The 19,514-nt window shown below is 43.0% G+C and overlaps 1 protein-coding gene across 9 annotated transcripts in view; it reads left to right on the top strand.

The window, feature by feature from the left end:
* The window catches only part of lama2 (laminin, alpha 2), a 143,185-nt gene that overhangs the window by 97,301 nt on the left and 26,370 nt on the right, over positions 1-19,514 (top strand). For 7 of the 9 annotated variants that reach the window (XM_071413667.1, XM_071413665.1, XM_071413673.1 and 4 more), the window contains 8 exons: positions 1,399-1,517; positions 1,804-1,921; positions 2,921-3,055; positions 4,098-4,222; positions 4,304-4,390; positions 4,551-4,744; positions 13,614-13,756; positions 14,828-14,926. In XM_071413667.1, coding sequence (XP_071269768.1) covers positions 1,399-1,517; positions 1,804-1,921; positions 2,921-3,055; positions 4,098-4,222; positions 4,304-4,390; positions 4,551-4,744; positions 13,614-13,756; positions 14,828-14,926 — 1,020 coding nt within the window. The remainder of the gene's footprint in view (positions 1-1,398; positions 1,518-1,803; positions 1,922-2,920; positions 3,056-4,097; positions 4,223-4,303; positions 4,391-4,550; positions 4,745-13,613; positions 13,757-14,827; positions 14,927-19,514) is intronic. The other 2 variants (XM_071413669.1, XM_071413668.1) reach the window with 1 other exon arrangement.

The raw sequence follows: 19,514 nt of genomic DNA, 5'->3' as shown, positions 1-19,514 counted from the left end.
ACAGTAAGACACTCTGGAACGTGTACATACAGTGCATACCGTTTCCCTCTACTATGCCCACAAGCCGTTAGAACCGAGTGGACAAGACCAGCCACTAAGTCAGACTGGAGGAAAAATAACATTAATCAATGATGATGTTCTTTTCTTCACAGAAGATCATACAACATTATTGACTAATGATCTTCTGAACTTCCCAATACCTTTCTGATGCATTTCAGTCACTTCAAACCATACTTTCAGATTGAAATACGGTCAAAAATACGGTCAGACTGATTTGTAATAGACTGTCATAACCCAATTTTTTTTGAAAGTAAACTGGCTTCTGATTACATGGTGGGTGTCACGAAAAATGTTTGATATCAATATGGGGTCAAGGGCCAAACTAGTTTGGAAACCCCCATGGCATATGCTTACATGGTGGACCTTCTCTTGTCTTGTTGTTACAGTTTCCTAGTGTCTAAAGATGCAGTCATGATCCATTTGACACTGAAACTCACTTGTGTTGTTAAACAATTATGGTCCTTTGTGGTGGATGCCATGCAAGTCCATCTCTTGTCATTGTCCCAAAAACTCTTCAAAGCTAGATTCTAACCTCGGAAGTTGTTGTATGAGAAATTGACATTGAAGTGATCATAGAATTAGGAATTCAAAAATACTTTATACCACAGCGCTGTTGAATTCTCGTTTCTGATTTATAAGAAGGGCATTCTAGAGTAGACATTAAAACCAGATAACGGGACAGTTGGAAAAGATATCGGGACACCTTGCAGTCATGCAGTATGTGCCTACGCGTACAGATCGTACTTGCTACAAAGCTATGCCAGCATTCCATTCAAACAACGCAGTCAATCCACAGCCATACACTGGCTGAAATCAGTGATGATAGGACTTACTGTAGACAAGTTGTAAATGCAACAGGTTCTGATATTGTATCATATAATAGCACTCACAGCTTTCCAATAAAACATTTTTGAGACATTTATGGTCTGTTTGCATATAGTTTAGAGGCTATTTATACCGAACATGTGAATAAAACGTGTATAAACTGTATTTATAATTAGAGTACCAGTCAAAGGTTTGAACACACCTACTCATTCCAGGGCTTTTCTTTATTTTTACTATTTTCTACATTGTAGATTAATAGTGTAGACATCTGTCCAAACTTTTGACTGGTACTGTATATAAAATAATTATCTTACACAATTTCTGATATATCACATGCCTAACTTTTATTTTCCTGCAGAAGTAAAATTAGGATTATGCCTCTACTGCCATTCATTCCAATTAGACTGGTGGCTGCCATTTCCACTACTTTACGGAGTTTGAGGGTTTATGACTCTCGAGTAATTGAATAGGATCTCGATGCCGGGGATGTCATCAACATGTTTTGTTTTTCAGCACGAGTGGAAGTACGAAGACAAGAAGGCCATGACACGCGAGGACTTCATGGACGTGCTGTTTTATGTTGACTACGTCCTCATCAAGGCTTCCCATGGGAACATGATGAGACACAGCAGGTGAGCTCTCCTCTCTGTCTTTGTCTGAACACACAATGGGCTAGACTGAAACATACTGTTAGAGGGCTGTTTACTCTACACCCTTTCTTTTAGTATCATGGTCAGATTAATCATGTCATGTTAACATGGATAACCCTCTGCATTTAACAGTGACATGTTCATTCCATTTAACGAACAGGGGGCAATAGCGTTTGATAATATCATGTTTCAAGTATATTGTATTGTTGACATTGGCTCACATGGCTGTCGCACTCCCTGTCTCTATCTCTCTCTCTACTAAACGCAGGATCTCTGAGATTTCTATGGAGGTGGCAGAGGAGGGAAGGCCGTCCGTGGAGAGTGAGCGGGCTCACCAGATAGAGAAGTGTGACTGCCCCCTGGGCTACTCCGGCCTGTCCTGCGAGGTAAGTTGGCTAGCCACTGAGCCAGCTGTGTCTCTGTGTCTCCCATCAGAGCATCAGCCATGGCGACAGGGTCATCCATCAGAGAGGGGGGGGTGTGTGTGTGTGTGTGTGTGTGTGTGTGTGTGTGTGTGTGTGTGTGTGTGTGTGTGTGTGTGTGTGTGTGTGTGTGTGTCAGTCAGTCACGGTCCAATCAAAGCCACAGACATGGAGACAGGAGGAAACAGCTGTTAGAAACACTCCACAAGACAATTCTTCTCGTCAAAACTGCCAGCTCTCTCTCTCTCTCTCTCTCTCTCTCTCTCTCTCTCTCTCTCTCTCTCTCTCTCTCTCTCTCTCTCTCTCTCTCTCTCTCTCTCTCTCTCTCTCTCTCTCTCTCTCTCTCTCTCTCTCTCTCTCTCTCTCTCTCTCTCTCTCTCTCTCTCTCTCTCTCTCTCTCTCGCTCTCTCTCTCTCTCTCTCTCTCTCTCTCTCTCTCTCTCTCTCTCTCTCTCTCTCTCTCTCTCTCTCTCTCTCTCTCTCTCTCTCTCTCTCTCTCTCTCCCTCTCTCTCTCTCTCTCTCTCTCTCTCTCTCTCTCTCTCTCTCTCTCTCTCTCTCTCTCTCTCTCTCACACAGCTCCATCCAGACACATCTAAAGCTCCCCCACTCTTTAGCGCGGCTCTAATACACTCCTAATTAACTCTTGTGTTACTACGACAACTTCCATCCAAACCTGAGTGTTACTGATGTGTCTCCTACTGGATTCCTCATAAAGGTGGCTATAAGCAAACCAGACAGATGGCACGTATTTGAAGCTGCCACATAGTTAATAAAGTATTTTTAAACAGGCGTTTAACGTGTTTGCTGGGAACAGATGGCTTCTCAAATTGACCCGATTAATTCTCAGTACGTGTGTCTCGTTGGAGCTCCAGTAGAGCCTGGCACTACCGTGAGCGGCTCGGGGGGGGGGGGTAACAGCCTAACCAGTAACCGTGTGTCTGTCTCTGTTTCGCCCATCGGCAGGAATGTGGGGCCGGGTTTTACCGCCTGTCTGCCCGCAGCGGTGGCGCAGCCTCCAGAGCAGGCATCGGGAGCTGTGTGCAGTGCCAGTGCAACAGGCACAGTGAGGCCTGTGACCCAGAGACATCCATCTGCCAGGTAAGGTCTTTACAAAGTCCCCATGACCTGAGGAGAAGGGTGTCGTTGGCACTGGTTGGCAGGCTGCCCTGTGACTGCACCCATACCCGCCCACTCTACTCTACTCTACTCTCTGCCATAGATGGGTAATTAGCCCAACGCTTTACTTTTCAGCTCCGTTTCACATTTACATCAGCCCAGACCTTTATCTAGCCAATGAAAAACTCTCCTCCTTTTATCCTCTACCTTCTCAGCTCGCCTGGTTTTCAAACCAGCTCTCAGTCTAAACAGTTGCACTTTCTCCAAGTGTAGAGGATCAGCAGATTTGTTCAGAAGCAATTTGATTGGCCACATGGTCCACTGCCACCAGGAAGTAGAGCATAGGTTAGTGTCTGGGGTAGATTTGACTTGGAAATACTAACAAAGATGTTACGCTAGAGAGAAGACCATGCTGTTTAATGTGGAACATAATGTGCCCTTCAAATATAAAACAGGGCCTTTTGGTCAAGTTAATGACCAACAAAGCTCTTATTCTCTGCTTCCCAAATCTTCCCCTAGAGCACATGGAAGCCAGCCCTGCCTCATGTTATAGTGTGGAACTAGAACTCTATGTTGTCAAAGCAATCCCAGCTTTCATTTGTATTTGTGCTAATAACAATATCATTTGCATTTTACGGAGCAGGCAAATTGAAAATGTTAAATGAGTTTGTACAGCGTAATTTGGTTAATTGAGGTACACAGGAAGTTAATGAACGTCTTTGGAATACCACGGCTCAGTAGGCCGCAACTTCCGCTGACTGATTAGTATTGCCTTTCTCAATTGTCAGTTTGGCACTTTTTCTCAGACAGAGTGGTTGAGAGAGGAGAGGAAAACAGCTCTGGGCTGACAGAGCTCACACTCTGGAAGGGCCCTCACTTCAAAACAAACAGCTAAAATACATCCACCCTCCACCTCGACAGCCACTGGGTTTTAGTTTGATTCTGCAGGTGTAGCCTATTTGGAGTGAATGGTTGTGAATGTGGATATGATATTAGTGAAGGGACGGGGGTGTCTTCTCTACAGAACTGCCAGCACAACACAGAGGGGGACAGGTGTGAACGCTGTGCCCCAGGATACTATGGTGTAGTGAGGGGCAGACCCGACGACTGCAAGCCCTGTGCCTGCCCCCTCACCAACCATGAGAACAAGTAGGTCACAGAGACACAGGTGCATGGCTCTACCACTGTACAATAAAGCAGCTCTCATCTGTAGCTCTCTCGTTCTCTCAGTTTCAGCCCTACCTGTGTAACAGAGGGATTCAACGACTACCGCTGTACTGCCTGCCCTGAGGGCTATGAGGGAAAGTACTGTGAGAGGTACGAACTCTCTCCTCAACATTTACAAACCCCAACATGCTCTTTGTGAATCATACTGAACTCACCTCATCAGGGACCTTGCCGCCCCACATTGCTAACTGAACATCACTTTCTGTTAGTTTACTTCTCTAAACTCTAAACCTTGTTGTCGCTCCTCTAGATGTGCCACGGGTTACCACGGCGACCCCCGTGCCCCCGGCGGGAAGTGTGAGGAGTGTAAGTGTGACCCGTACGGGGCGTGGCCCCAACCGTGTGACCCCCGCTCAGGCCAGTGCCGCTGCCGACCCGGGGCCACTGGACGCACCTGCAGCCAGTGCATGGAGAGGCATGTGTGTGGGCCCTCTGGGATTGTGTGTATGTATACTAATATAACTTACTATAGCACTGTTTTCAATACACACACAAACACAATTACTAGTACAGAAAATCAGCAAGGTTTCTTTGTAGGACTTTCTTGGTTGTTTTTGTTCATTCAATATTCTAGACTGACTTTTTATTTTTTATTTTTTAAAATCTTTTATGTGAGTCTAAAGTGGTAGAAAATTACTTAGGGGACAATTGTAAAACTGCTTAGTTAGCCAGGCCTTCTTGAGGATTAGAATCTTCATAAGAGGGAATTTAGAGTTTATTGAATTCAAAGACTTTGCACTGATTTTTTACAAATTATTATTATTTTTACTTTTATTTATTCAGGGGAACCCAATTGAGGCCAGGGTCTCATTCTTAATGGTGCCCTGAGAACAAGCAATTCTCAAATCAACATGATAATTCAATAAAACAGCAGCAAAAAAAATACACTACAACATACTACAGATATACTACATTTCAACAACACAAATAAGTTATTGCAATCAACCAAAACACTCGCAAACCTCTGTGAATGTGTTCCTCATCAGCGTTCTAAACTGCCCTATTGGCACCAGAGAATCAAGATGTAATGAGGATGGTAAATGATTCCAAACATAAAGGCTGATTTACCTAGGGACCTTAAGAGTTAACAAACCTTGTGAGCGGGTTTGGTACCTTGTATTTGAGTCGATGTCCGTGCACCGCGTAAATCTAATTTGCATTGTAAAAAAATCCCCATAAACATCTGTCTGTTTAAGCTAGAGATATCAGTTGTTTTGCATGAGCTGTGTCTCAATCCTCCGCATCTGCATTGGCAGGTGGCAGAGCGACAGCAGTGGTTGTCAGACCAGGAGACATCCTGAAAATGTGTCTTCTCACAAAAACGTCTGTAGCGTCCGAACGGTATAATATGACCCCTTTATGTAAAGATGAGACTCTCGTGTACACGTACATGTTGGCTGTTTTGCTCTAGAACGCCCACAAGCTTCACAAGACTCGTCTGAAGGTAGCCCGGTACCAGTTAAAATAATTTATGGAAATATATATGTGTATATAGTGCCCCAAAAAGTTAAATATGGTTAAAATAAATAAATAAACTGAGCTTTCTTATATCTCTCAAATATAGGACATACAGTATGTGACTTGTTTCAGGAAACTAGGCGTATGTCGCGCGTTACTACTTCACAGGAGCGCCATTTGAACGTAAACTTACATTTTTGATCAAAATGCGTTTTTGGGCAGAAATGCCTAAATAACAAACTTTTATGCCATCTGCAAATATGATTACAGTTGTTAAAGTACGAGCCTAGTTGGTTTAGCCATGGAAAAAGTCAGCAACCTTCCCGCTAGCCATGATTGGCTGAAATAATGAGTGGGCTGGACATGCCGAGAGATGAGTTTGGATTGGTCTGCCATGTAGCAGCTTCTGTCTATAATATGAGGTGGTCAGTATGTGTAGGTAATCATTTCTAACGCTGCTTTTTTGAAAGATATCACGTAGTAGAACTGCGTAAGTGTTGCTCTTCACTTTCTGGAGGACCGAGTTTTGAAATCAGTGGAATTAGAGTATGATAGCTAAGGAGATTCTGGCATTTGATTGCAAATATGCAGACTGTGTTCGAAAAGACAACACACAGAAGGCTGTTGTATTAAACACCTGTCTCCGGATTACATCTTCAAACTAAGGGAAACCATGGCACCCGTGGCAGAGAGGGAGACGCGTCCATCCATGTATACGGGTAAGAGAGTCTAGCTAGCTACATTTTCAGATATTACACATTTCTAATTTAACATAACGTATATGATCTGTGTTGTAATATTATTCGTATCTCAGAGCCATTAGCATTGCTAGTTATAGCTTAATGTTAGCTAGCTAACATGCAGATACCATGCAGATTCATGCATGGTAGTAACTTTATGAGTTGGGATTATGGTTAATTGTATAGCTAGCTAGCTACATGTCTAAACAAAAGACTTCACTATGCAAGTAACTATTTCAAAAGATTGTTTATGATGTCACTGCAACAACTGTCGATAGACGTAGCTGGTAAATTAGCTCTGGCTATCTATTCCGATTTCAGAGTACTCTCGTCTGAGTGTGCCAGAGCGCAGAATAACTGACGAATTTACGAATGCTCAACACCCGTTTAGTATGGCCGGTGTCAGTAAACGCTGCCAAAAAAAGTGTAATTAAATTGTTTCCAGCAGCACAGTTGCAGTCACCAACGCTCTGGATAACATAAAAACAGCCTAACCAGCTCTGCTAGGGCGTGTAAAATGGTCAGTGAGCTGTTATCTTATTTGTGTCTGGGATAAGCTAGCAAGCTAGCCAACGTTAGCCAGTTAGCTCGGGTGCTTGACTGCTGTTGTTAGGTCAGAACTCTCGGATCAACCCTACTTTTCACCCAGAGCGTCCAGTGTGCACGCTCTGAACGCTGCGAGAGCGAAATGCTCTGAATTAACGGACGGACAATCTGACAACGCTCTCAGTTTATGAACACACAGAGCACACTCTGGCACATCAAATTAAGTTAATGAACACACCCATTAAATTTACGAACACACCCGTAGTATAAGCCAGCCTTTAGTTTTGAAATATTGGGTTGTATAGTACATAGCCTCACATGTGAATCCTTAAAGAGATGGGTGGGGCTAAAGCTTAAAAGAGTGTGAACGATGCTGAATGGGTGTAGACAAAGGTGAGCTCTCCAGTAGGTACCAAAACATTCAAAGGACATTTTCTCAAAAGTGAGGTTACAAGTTTAGCAACTTTCAAAGCAGAATTACTTGTATAATACATGTATGATATACCATTTTCTAGCTCTATACTATCTTCAGTTTCTTGGCAATTACTCACATGGAATAGCCTTCATTTCTCAGAAAAAGAATAGCCTGACGAGTTTCAGAAGAAAATACTTTGTTTCTGGACATTTTGAGACCGTAATCGAACCCATAAATGCTGATGCTCCAGATACTCAACTAGTCTAAAGAAGGCCAGTTTTATTGCTTCTTTAATCAGCACAACAGTGTTCAGCTGTGCTAACATAATTGCAAAATGTTTTTCTAATGATCAATTAGCCTTTTAAAATGATAAACTTGGATTAGCTAACCCAATGTGCCATTGGAACACAGGAGTGATGATTGCTGATAATGGGCCTCTGTACGCCTATGTAGATATTCCATAAACAATTTGCAGTTTCCAGCTACAATAGTCATTTACAACATTAACAATGTCTACACTGTATTTCTGATCGATTTGATGTTATTTTAATTCAGAAAAATGTGCTTTTCTTTCAAAAACAACGACATTTCTAAGTGACCCCAAACTTTTGAATGGTAGTGTATATACAAAAGTATGTGGACACCCCTTCAAATGGATGGATTCGGCTATTTCAGCCACACCCATTGCTGACACACGTGTATAGAACCGAGCACACAGATGTGCACTCTCCATTGACAAACATTGGCAGTAGAAGGGCCTTACTGAAAAGCTCAGTGACTTTCAACGTGGCACCGTCATAGGATGCCACCTTTCCAACAAGTCAGCCGGTCAAATTTCTGCCCTGGTAGAGCTGCCCCAGTCAACTGTAAGTGTTGTTATTGTGAAGTGGAAACATCTAGGAGCAACAACGGCTCAGCCGCGAAATGGTAGGCCACACACGCTCACAGAATGGGACTGCCGAGTGCTGAAATGAGTAACGTGTAAAAACCGCCTTTCCTCAGTTGCAACACACTACCCAGTTCAAAACTGCCTCTAGAAGCAAGTTAGCACAATAACTGTTTGTCGGGGGCTTCATGAAATGGGTTTCAAAGGCCGAGCAGCCGCACACAAGCCTAATATCACCCTGCGCAATGCCAAGCATCAGCTGGAGTGGTGTAAAGCTCGCCGCCATTGGACTCTGGAGCATGGGAAACGCGTTCTCTGGAGTGATGAATCACGCTGCACCATCTGGCAGTCCGATGGATGAATCTGGGTTTGCCGGATTTCAGGAGAACGCTACCTGCCCAAATGCATAGTGCCAACTGTAAAGTTTGGTGGAGGAGGAATATTGGTCTTTGGCTGTTTTTCATGGTTCAGCTTAGTTCCAGTGAAGGGAAATCTTAACGCTACAGCATTATATATATTCTGTGCTTCCAACTTTGTGGCAACAGTTTGGGGAAGGCCCTTCCTGTTTCAGCATGACAATGCCCACTTGCACAAAGCGAGGTCCATAAAGAAATGGTTTGTCAAGACTGGTGTGGAAGAACGTAATTGGCCTGCACAGAGCCCTGACCTCTACCCCATCTAACACCATTGGGACGAATTGGAACGCAGACTTTGAGCCAGGCCTAATCGCCCTACATCAGTCCCCGACCTCACTAATGGTCTTGTGGCTGAATGGAAGCAAGTCCCTGCAGCAATGTTCCGACATCTAGTGGAAAGCCTTTCCAGAAGAGTGGAGGCTGTTATAGCAGCAAAGGGGGGGCCAACTCTATATTAATGCCCATGATTTTGGAATGAGATGTTGGACGAGCAGATGTCCACATACTTTTGGTCATGTAGTGTATATTGGAAGCTTGTGCAGCAGAGCTTTGTTAACAAAAAAGGAGAAATTAAGTGATCTACGGAAATTTAGAGAGGGCCAGCTGACCTTCTGATTAAGGATGCAGTGAGTGTTAAACCTGTCACCTGTGATAAAGTGAAGCACGCTATGGTACACTGCATCCAAGAATTTTAGGTTAGTGGCTGCTGCATTCTGATAAAAGGTGCCACCATAATCAAGATCTGGCAGGAAGGTTGCTTGTACAACCTGTTTCCTGCTGTTTAGAGAGAGGCATGATGTAGTTCTATAAAAGAAGCTTACTTTAAATCTCAGCTTCTTAACTAGCTCATCCATATGTTGTTTAAACTTCAAATGTTTGTCAATCCAAAATCCCAGATATTTAAGGACGGGAACCTGCTCAAAGAGAAAGTCCTCCAGTGCCATCTGTGTGTAGACCATCTGAAATATTTCTAAGAGATTTAGACATACATTCAGTTTTTCCTGTGTTAAGTATCAACAAAATCAGATTGCAGCTATAACATAGCCTGGTCATCAGTAGGGTCAATAGCATACAGAATGTAACAGGTTTTTGCAGATAGACCAATATTATTTATATAAATAGTAAAGAAAACAGGTCCTGAAATCTACCCCTGCGGGACACCTTTAGTAATATCAAGGTAACTTGACACCATCAGAAAGCACACATGGTGTCCTGTCTGACAGATAGTTCCCAAACCAATTGCAAGACACCTGGAATGAGTAGGTGATGGTTGACAGTATCAAAGGCCTTGGATAGGTCTATAAATATGGCAGCACAGTGAATCCTACGATCTAAGCAATTTAACACATCATTTAAGACAAGCGTAGCTGCTTAAACAGTGCTATGTCTCGGTCTAAAACCAGACATTAAGAATATAATTTGAAGTTAAAAAAGTTATTAGCTGAGCGTTTGCCAGTGATTCTAATATTTTTGCAAGGCAACATAGTTTAGAAATGGGCAATAGTTATCTAGGTTAGAAGGATCCCCGCCTTTGTGAAGGGGGAGGACATGTGTCGCCTTCCAGATCTTAGAGATAGCACCAGAAGCAATTTTTTAATAAAAAAAGTGGGTCAAAGGTTATATAATGATGGGGGCAGAAAGCTGCAGTAAAAAGGGATCAAGCTATTCATCTCCTGTGAATTTTTGTACATAAATTTTTTGCAAGGCACTTAGTACAAGTACAGCATTGACATAACATTTTTCTATTTTTTTAAGAGTGAGTGCCTGGAAGTGCATCATTCTCTGCTATCTGTTTAGAGGTGTATAAGGAATTTCTCTAGTGGAACTTGAGGTATTTTCAAAAATGATTCTTTCAAATAGGTGGCCAGCTGAAGCCTAATGGTTATAAAAAGCACCACAAATTTCATTTTTGTCTGTTATGGTACCAGAGGCTGTCATAACCTGCTGGGGTAATGAAGAGGTGGAATTGCATTTTACCACTTTCCAGAATTTAGCTGGAATTTTCACCACTCTCAGATACACAATTGAAGAAGTATGTTGACTTTGCTTTTCTAACCAGAGTAAGACATCTATTTCTCAAATGTCTGAAGGACTGCTAGTCAGAGATAGAATCAGTCAATAGTAGCCTTAGCCCAAGCTAAGTTTATTTCATCAAATCTTTCAGACAATTCATGCGTAAACCATGGGTTAGATCTGCCCTTTACCCTTAATCTTTTACATGGGGCATGCTTATCTGCAACATAGTTAAAAAGAAAGGTAAGACATTTAAGGGCCTGATCCAAATCAGAGATAGAGGACACACCCAATCATACAACCCCAGATCATACAGGAAATTTTGCTTATTGAAAGTTCAAAAATGTATTTTTGTAATAATGCGCAAACACAATTTTGGTAGTTTAGTATCTCTAATGCAGACGATGGTCACTGAGCTCGTTAGCAAAGATTCCAATGGCTGTATACTTATGAGGGGCGTTTGTCAGAAATAGTAGATTTTTCAGGCTGTTTTAAGTTGGGGCAGGTTGGTTTAGTTATCAGTTGAGTTCAATTTAGCTCAGTGCAAATATCTTTCAGTTTATCTGATACTGGCATCAACCAATCCAGGTTAAGATCCCCTGATGTTAATAATTCAGATTTAGCATAGCACAGCAAGTCCGATCATTTGCTTTGAGCAATTGGCAGGGCCGAGGGAGACAATGTACTACAGGCTATATTATATACAGTATATCCCACAGCAGACAACATGTTATCCCAAGCGCCAATCCCAAAGTAAACAAAGATGGCGGCCACTATATTTGTCAAAAAAGAAGTCGAAGTTATCAAAGCTTCATTTGTAACATTGTTTGCTCTTGAATTATTGTAATTTGTTTGAGACTACATGTTATCATACTTCAGGCAATGAATAGTACTGTATGTTGTAGATACCATTCTGTAGGCTACGGTGCCAACTAACCTGGCAAGCTGACTATCTGAAATAATGTCTAACTGTTCCCAGTCGTGGACTCTAGCAGGTTTCCTGAAGCAGTGATGGTAGGGGTCCACTGCTTGTTAGATACAGTATGTCAGATGATTCAGGTGAAACTGATTGGCTGCATGTTGTTTTGCCTTTGGGGAGGGTAACAGGATTTGCATGTATTTCATGCAGTGTGTGCATTTTGGAGTGTTTTATCACAAACTCTCACATTCACAGGATGTGTGCTCTCTTACTGTGTGGATTGTCAGGCCTTCCTCCTTTATAACAGCGGGTCTATAAAAAAAAACCATTTTTTATGTGGCAAAATCCAGGAGAAATTCGAAGGATATGATAAATTCACACATGGTTTGTTGATTGTAGTGGTGTGTGTGTGCGTGTGTGTACTGTGTGTGTTTTGTTTCTCGTTGCTTGTGGCATGTCGAACACTCATAATGGGCTGCCAAAAGCCGTTTCACACTGTGTTAAATTTCACGCTCGAGATCCCTTCCCCCAGTGCTGCTCCTGTCTAATCTTAAACCAGCACAGAAACTCCAGGATTCTCCCAAGCCTAAAGAGTAGAGGATAGAGGATGGCTACCTTGAAGGGTTTTCAAAGAGTGGTTGTGTCTTTTGAAAGAGCGCTGGTGTGTGTGGGGGAATGGGATGAAACTAAACTAAACAAGGTGAAGGAAGAGGAAGCTGGGGTTCAACCCGTTCCACCATGTCGCTCAGATTAAAAAGCACTTCTCCCAGACTTTGTCCTCTTCTCCGGTGCTAACATAGTCGCCCTTGTACATACCCCACATGAAAAAAGTCTATAGTATACTATGGTATAAATACTATAGTATTCACAGTATAATTTTTGCAGACTTTACTGTAGTATTCCCTGTAATGTTTTTGTGGGCATGTATTTATTGTAGTATACTGTAGTATTCATAATTAACTGTAGTATAAATTCTGTAGTACAATAAAACTGTAGTATATACTGTAGTAATTCATGTAATATTTTTGCATACTGTAGTTTACTATAGTATTTACTATAGTGTTTTTGCAGACAGTACTATAGTATTTACTATCGTGTTTTTGTTCTTTGACATAGAAGTGGAGGCCTACTGGAGAAATACAAAAATAGCACATTTTCCATAAACTGTAGGCAGGTAGGACTGGGGTCTGAACAGATAGTTCAGAGCTTCTGCTCTTTTCTATAACCTGTAGGGAACACAATATATGGTATATACTTGGCATGTACGTTTCTCACTTACGGGTGGCACAAATTGGGCTATGGAGGACTGGAATGGGCAAGGTATACCCAAATTAAATACTGTAGTGTTTACTAAAAAAGTGTAGTGTTTTTGCAGATTGTAGTGTTTTTGCAGACATTACTGTAGTACTTATTATACTATTTTACAGTATACTACTACATTCTATAGTAGGTACTACACATGATCGAGGGATACTCCAGTGTGTAATATAGTATTCTACAGTATACTACAATTTACTACAGAATTCTATAGTAAGTCCTGTAGTATTCTATAGTAAACTAGTATTTTTTTCATGTGTGACAGTGCATGTCCCTTTGGTAGAGATGTTGCCAGGCAACAAGCTACCATAAGCATCCCCATGCACTTGGGGTTGACCCTTTGACCCCAAGTAGAGTGTCTTGGTGTCCCAATGAGAGACTGTCCCAGTCTCCCCCATATACACACCCACACACAGCTTCAGTGCTCAGTGTCACCCTGACCACACACGTTAGCTGGGATTATTATTTGATTCTCTGAACGAGCCTGAACGCTCTCTAATGGTTTTAATTGGTGTCATTAGAGACCACTCGTCATTAGAGGTTTCTAACTGCCATGGTGTGTGTGTGTGCGTGTTGGTGTCGGTGTGTGTGTGTGTGTTACAGCCTGCGATGATGACTGTGCCGGGCTCCTCATCAGAGATATGGATAGACTGCATCGTATCATCACCAGTGTCAACCTCACCACCCCTCTGCCACCGCCCTACAAAGTCCTCTACCGGTTTGAGAACATGACGCAGGAACTCAAGGTTAATAGAAAGCACCCAAACACTTCCTTTAGTGTTCACCTTCGCTCCAAAGAGAGAGTACTACAATATTCCTGTATTAGACAAATCTATGATATCTAGATCCCTAAGATCACGTTTGTCTCTGTAGGCCTACATTCAATTTGGCGTGTTTGTTTACTCACACTAGTGAGTACCTGACTGAATTGCTAAGGTGAACAGAATCAGTTGTGATTAAGTTGCCCACCTCGACAAGGTGCTGTGTAAATATCTCTCAGCTGTTAATGTCTCAGGGGGGGACGTGGGGCCCGACTCACACCCCGGTTTCAAACACTCCTCATATCCCCTCCAGACAATACCATAGCGCCACTCCGTTCAGCTAACGGCATCCACCTCTCTCTCTCACACAAAGAACAAAGACACAAACACCACACTCTGTAACAGTGATATAACAGTGATATATTACACAAACAGTGGCATTCAAACGCATCTCAGCTGTGCGATAACAAGAGTGAAATTTCCCCCAAATCCTCGGAAAGCAGAGGAGATGGAGCTGGAGATATAAGGCACAACAAAGATGCAGATTATTGCTAAAGGGCATCGTGAGGGGGGCCAATGAAGACATCACTTGATTGCTACCCTCATGTGGAAAGCCAGATCATTGGCTCAAGCTGCGTTTTTGGAGTCCACTGAGCTAGATGCCCTTTTCCAGCTGCTGGTGCTCTGCTTCTTATAGGCCTGTGAGGAGATGTCTGGCAGGAGCCCTACTGGCATAACACTGATGAATTGGGCTGGGGTGGATGGTTAAATACAGGGTATCGAGCAGAGGCTCACACCTCACTCACCAGACCCATGGTGATTTAAACAGTAGATGACCTTTCTGCCTAATGCCCCATTCTGACATTCTCCCCTGTGTGTGTGTGTGTGTGTGTGTGTGTGTGTGTGTGTGTGTGTGTGTGTGTGTGTGTGTGTGTGTGTGTGTGTGTGTGTGTGTGTGTGTGTGTGTGTGTGTGTGTGTGTGTGTGTGTGTGTGTGTGTGTGTGTGTGTGTGTGTGTGTGTGTGTGTGTGTGTGTGTGCACGTGTCTTCCACACAGCACATGCTCTCGCCACAGAATTCGCCGGAGAGGCGCCTGCAGCTGGCCGACAGTAACCTGGGCAGCCTGGTGACAGAGATGGACGATCTGCTGAGTCGGGTAGGTAGGACACTCAGGCCAGGCTGACACTGTCCACTCCTGAGTTCCCAGGGGCTGGCACTACTGTCCCTGTGGCCACTATGTGGCTGTCCTGGCTCCCTCATCACAGTCTAGTAAATGGGTCAACTGAAACTGGACCATCCCAATTCATAAAGCCGTCAAAAGACAGCCTTGTATGTACGCTTACAATAATTAGTGTGAAAGATATAGGCAGTTGTGAGTGAAGGTTTTTATTTATTTTATAAAAACAATTGGAATGACAAGGTTAGCCAATCAATATTTTGATTGATGTTAGGTCATATGCTTTCAATTGATACATACAGTCAAAAAAAAGTGAGCATTACAACAATAGATTGTTTTGTTTATTTTTCTCAAATGAATCTGTCATTAAAAGAAAGATATCAACTTCAAGTGAGGACAGGAACCGAGGACTGAAAACAGATGAATACTTTTGTATTTAACTTTAGATACCGGTTCTAGCAAGGTTTTCTTTGTGTCTGAGAACATAGAATGTTCTGTTGCAGAAAGATCCTTGGATAGACAAGAAAAGAAAGGAAAGATAACTAATGTAAAATATACTGTGTCTGTAAAATGTATATACTGTAGCTAGAAGTATAAGCCTAAGTATTGTTGTCTATTAGTTTACCCCAATTAGGGGAGGGGTGGTAGAGTTAGGGGAAAATAATAAAGAAGGAAAATATATTTAATACCATATATATATATTTAAAATAATATATACATATTTACAAAAATACAAAATATATATATATGGGGGATTGGAAAGGATGCAGACAATTACATTGCTAGAAGCCACACTCTAAATTGCAGGGGTTTAATGGCACAAGCGGGGAGCCCAGCCAACAGCGAGTTGCCGTAGTCCAGACGGGAGATGAAGTGCCTGGATTAGGACATGTACCGCTTCCTGTGTGATGCAGGGTCGTACTCTATGGATGTTGTAGAGCAACACAAACACAAGCATTTCGCTAAGACCTTACAGTGAAATGCTTACTTACAAGCCCTTAACCAACAATGCAGTTTTAAGAAAAATAAGTGTTAAGTAAAAAATAGATAAGTACATTTAAAAAAAATGTAAGTAACATATAATTAGAGAGCAGCAGTAAAATAACAGTAGCAAGGCTATATACAGTGGGTACCGGTACAGAGTCAATGTGCGGGGGCACAGGTTAGTCTAGGTAATTGAGGTAATATGTACATGTAGGTAGAGTTAAAGTGACTATGCATAGATAATAAACAGAGAGTAGCAGCAGTGTAAAAGAGGGGGGGGGGGGCAATGCAAATAGTCTGGGTAGCCATTTGATTAGCTATTCAGGAGTCTTATGGCTTGGGGGTACTTGGCACTCCAGTACCGCTCGCCGTGCGGTAGCACAGACAACAGTCTATGACTAGGGTGGCTGGAGTCTTTGACAATTTTTAGGGCCGTCCTTTAGGTATAGAGATCCTGGATAGCTGGAAGCTTGGCCCCAGTGATGTTCTGGGCCGTACGCACTACCCTCTGTAGTGCCTTGCTTTTGGAGGCAGAGCAGTTGCCATACCAGGCAGTGATGCAACCAGTCAGGATGCTCTCGATGGTACAGCTGTAGAACTTTTTGAGGATCTGAGGACCCATGGCAAATCTTTTCAGTCTCCTGAGGGGGAATAGGCTTTGTTGTGTCCTCTTCACAACTGTCTTGGTGTGATTGGACCATGATAGCTTGTTGGTGATGTAGAAACAAAGGAACTTGAAGCTCTCAACCTGCTCCACTACGGCCCTGTCAATGAGAATGGGGGCGGGCTCAGTCCTCCTTTTCCTGTTGTCCACAATCATCTCCTTTGTCTTGATCACGTTGAGGGAGAGGTTATTATCCTGGGATCACACGGCCAGGTCTCTGACCTCCTCCCTATAGGCTGTCTCATCGTTGTCGGTGATCACGCCTACCACTGTTGTGTCATCAGTAAACTTAATGATGGTGTTGGAGTCATGCCCGGCCATGCAGTCATGGGTGAACATTAAGTACAGGAGGGGACTGAGCACGCACCCCTGAGGGGCCCCCGTGTTGAGGATCAGTGTGGTGGATATGTTTACCTACCCTTACCACCCGGCCCGTCAGGAAGTCCAGGATCCAGTTGCAGAGGGAGGTGTTTAGTCCCAGGGTCCTTAGCTTAGTGTCGAGCTTTGAGGGCACTATGGTGTTGAACGCTGAGCTGTAGTCAATGAATAGCATTCTCACATAGATGTTCCTTTTGTCCAGGTGGGAAAGGACAGTGTGGAGTGCAATAGAGATTGCATCATCTGTGGATCTGTTGGGGCGGTATGCAAATTGGAGTGGGTCTAGGGTTTCTGGGATAATGGTGCTGATGTGAGCCATGACCAGCCTTTCAAAGGTCTTATGTCCATTGCTCGTGTTTCTTGGCCCAAGCAAGTCTCTTCTTATTATTGTTGTCCTTTAGTAGTGGTTTCTTTGCAGCAATTTGTCCATGAAGGACTGATTCAGTCTAATTCTAATGAACTTATCCTCTGCAGCAGATTTAACTCTGGGTCTTCCTTTCCTGTGGCTGTCATCATGAAAGCCAATTTCATCATAGCACTTAATGGTTTTTCCAACTGCACTTGAAGAAACTTTCAAAGTTCTTGAAATATTCCGGATTGACTGACCTTCATGTCTTAAAGTAATGATGGACTGTCGTTTCTCTTTGCTTATTTGAGCTGTTCTTGCCATAATATGGACTTGGTCTTTTACCAAATAGCGCTATCTTCTGTATACCACCCCTACCTTGTCACAACACACCTGATTGGCTCAAATGCATTAAGAAGGAAAGAAATTCCACAAATTAACTATTAACAAGGCACACCTGTTAATTGAAATTAATTCCAGGTGACTACCTCATGACGCTGGTTGAGAGAATACCAACAAGTGTGCAAAGCTGTCATCAAGGCAAAGGGTGGCTACGTTGAAGAATCTAACAAAAAATATATATTTTGATTTGTTTAATGTTTTTTTCTGTTTACTACATGATTCCATATGTGTTATTTCATAGTTTTGATGTCTTCACTATTATTCTACAGTGTAGAAAATAGTAAAAATGAAGAAAAACCCTTGAATGAGTAGGTGTGTCCAAACTTTTGACTGGTACAATACATCCCTCATTTTCCTCACTGAAACTAAGTGTGCAAGGTTGATTCAAAGTCTTTGAGGTGACCAGGACATGAGTGTGTCCTGACAGGGTGAGGAGACAAAGTAGCCAGCCAGTGGTGGTTGTAGTTCTGGGGCCTGACCAGTTTGCACAGTTAACTGGTCATTCGGGGCAAGCTGTAGCGACAACGGTACTATCCTTCCTGTATGTCTGGCGGAGTATTGGGGCTTTGAGATGATCCGTTTCCATTTCGCTATAGGCAATCAGCAGATGCACCTTGCATACCAAAGAGACCCATTGACTAACAACTGGAATGTTATACCTACCTGAATGATGCCGGGGATACTCCAGTAGTGGAATGGTTGCTTGTCTGGTTGTGAAAGAGCTGTCACAAACAGACTTGCCTTTAGAGTTTTTTATGTTAAATGTGGCGTAGTCCTGCAGGTCACGTCCTACATATTTCTCTATATTTGTTTGGAAGTCAGGTAGGATGATAATATGGCCGTTATAGACTGGGGCACGCCCAGCAGGAGATGTGATGAGTAACATCACCTGTGAGGGTGACCTCAGGATACTTAGAGGTTAGTTCGAGTGTAGCTGGCTCATAGACTATGACTGAGAAGCGTTGGTTGTGAGGGACATAGCACAGCTCCACACCCATATACATTTGAAGATGATCCCTGGGCTTCAATGGACAGTAAAATAATTGTAGAGGAGATGGAGATGATCAAGCAACTGTCTCACAGTCAATCCTCAGCCAACATAAACGATCACATACAGCAAGTTTTACCATCCCAATGTGCCTCTTGTTTGCCATAAATGGCATATGTCCTTATAGAGATGTTGGGAATACTGCAGATTCCCAGACCAATGCATGAGTCACCCCAGCATGAAAGCCCAGTTCAGGTGTCAAATGGGCTGGCCAGTCAGGTAGCAAAATAGGTACATATGAGGACAATGCACGCCAGCAATTTCCAGACGGCGTTTTGGCTATTGAATGGCCTACTGACATGTGGCAGTCTATTTCCATGGTGTCTCTGTCTAGTAACTGCCTGAGAAGAGGACTGATTGTGGAGTGGGTTTATCAAGGACAGTTCTGGGAGATTAAGGATGGCATTGACATTGGAGAGGTGCAATTCCTATGACATATGAAGGCCCAATAAGATGGCATTGACTGTCAGATTGTGTTGGTTCATTGTAGTGAACACCTGCCTTATGCGCTTGTCGTGTGTGGTTGCATCTTCCCCATACACCATAATGACGCCAAGTCAACACGGCAACTCCAGGGCAGACAGCCAGGATGGTGGACATTATTGTCTGGAAGAAGCAATGTGCCAGCTCAACCCAAACACGATAAGAGTGCATCGAAACATTCCAATGTGCATCACAAATGCAGTGAGCCAGCAGAAGGTCTTGTTGGATTCAGGCAGACGTATTGGACTAGCAATTAATCAAA

Source organism: Salvelinus alpinus, chromosome 8 (assembly GCF_045679555.1).
Source record: "Salvelinus alpinus chromosome 8, SLU_Salpinus.1, whole genome shotgun sequence".
Classification (NCBI taxonomy): domain Eukaryota; kingdom Metazoa; phylum Chordata; class Actinopteri; order Salmoniformes; family Salmonidae; genus Salvelinus; species Salvelinus alpinus.
Note: the sequence above shows the minus strand (reverse complement) of the source record. Positions and strands in the feature narration are given on the sequence as shown.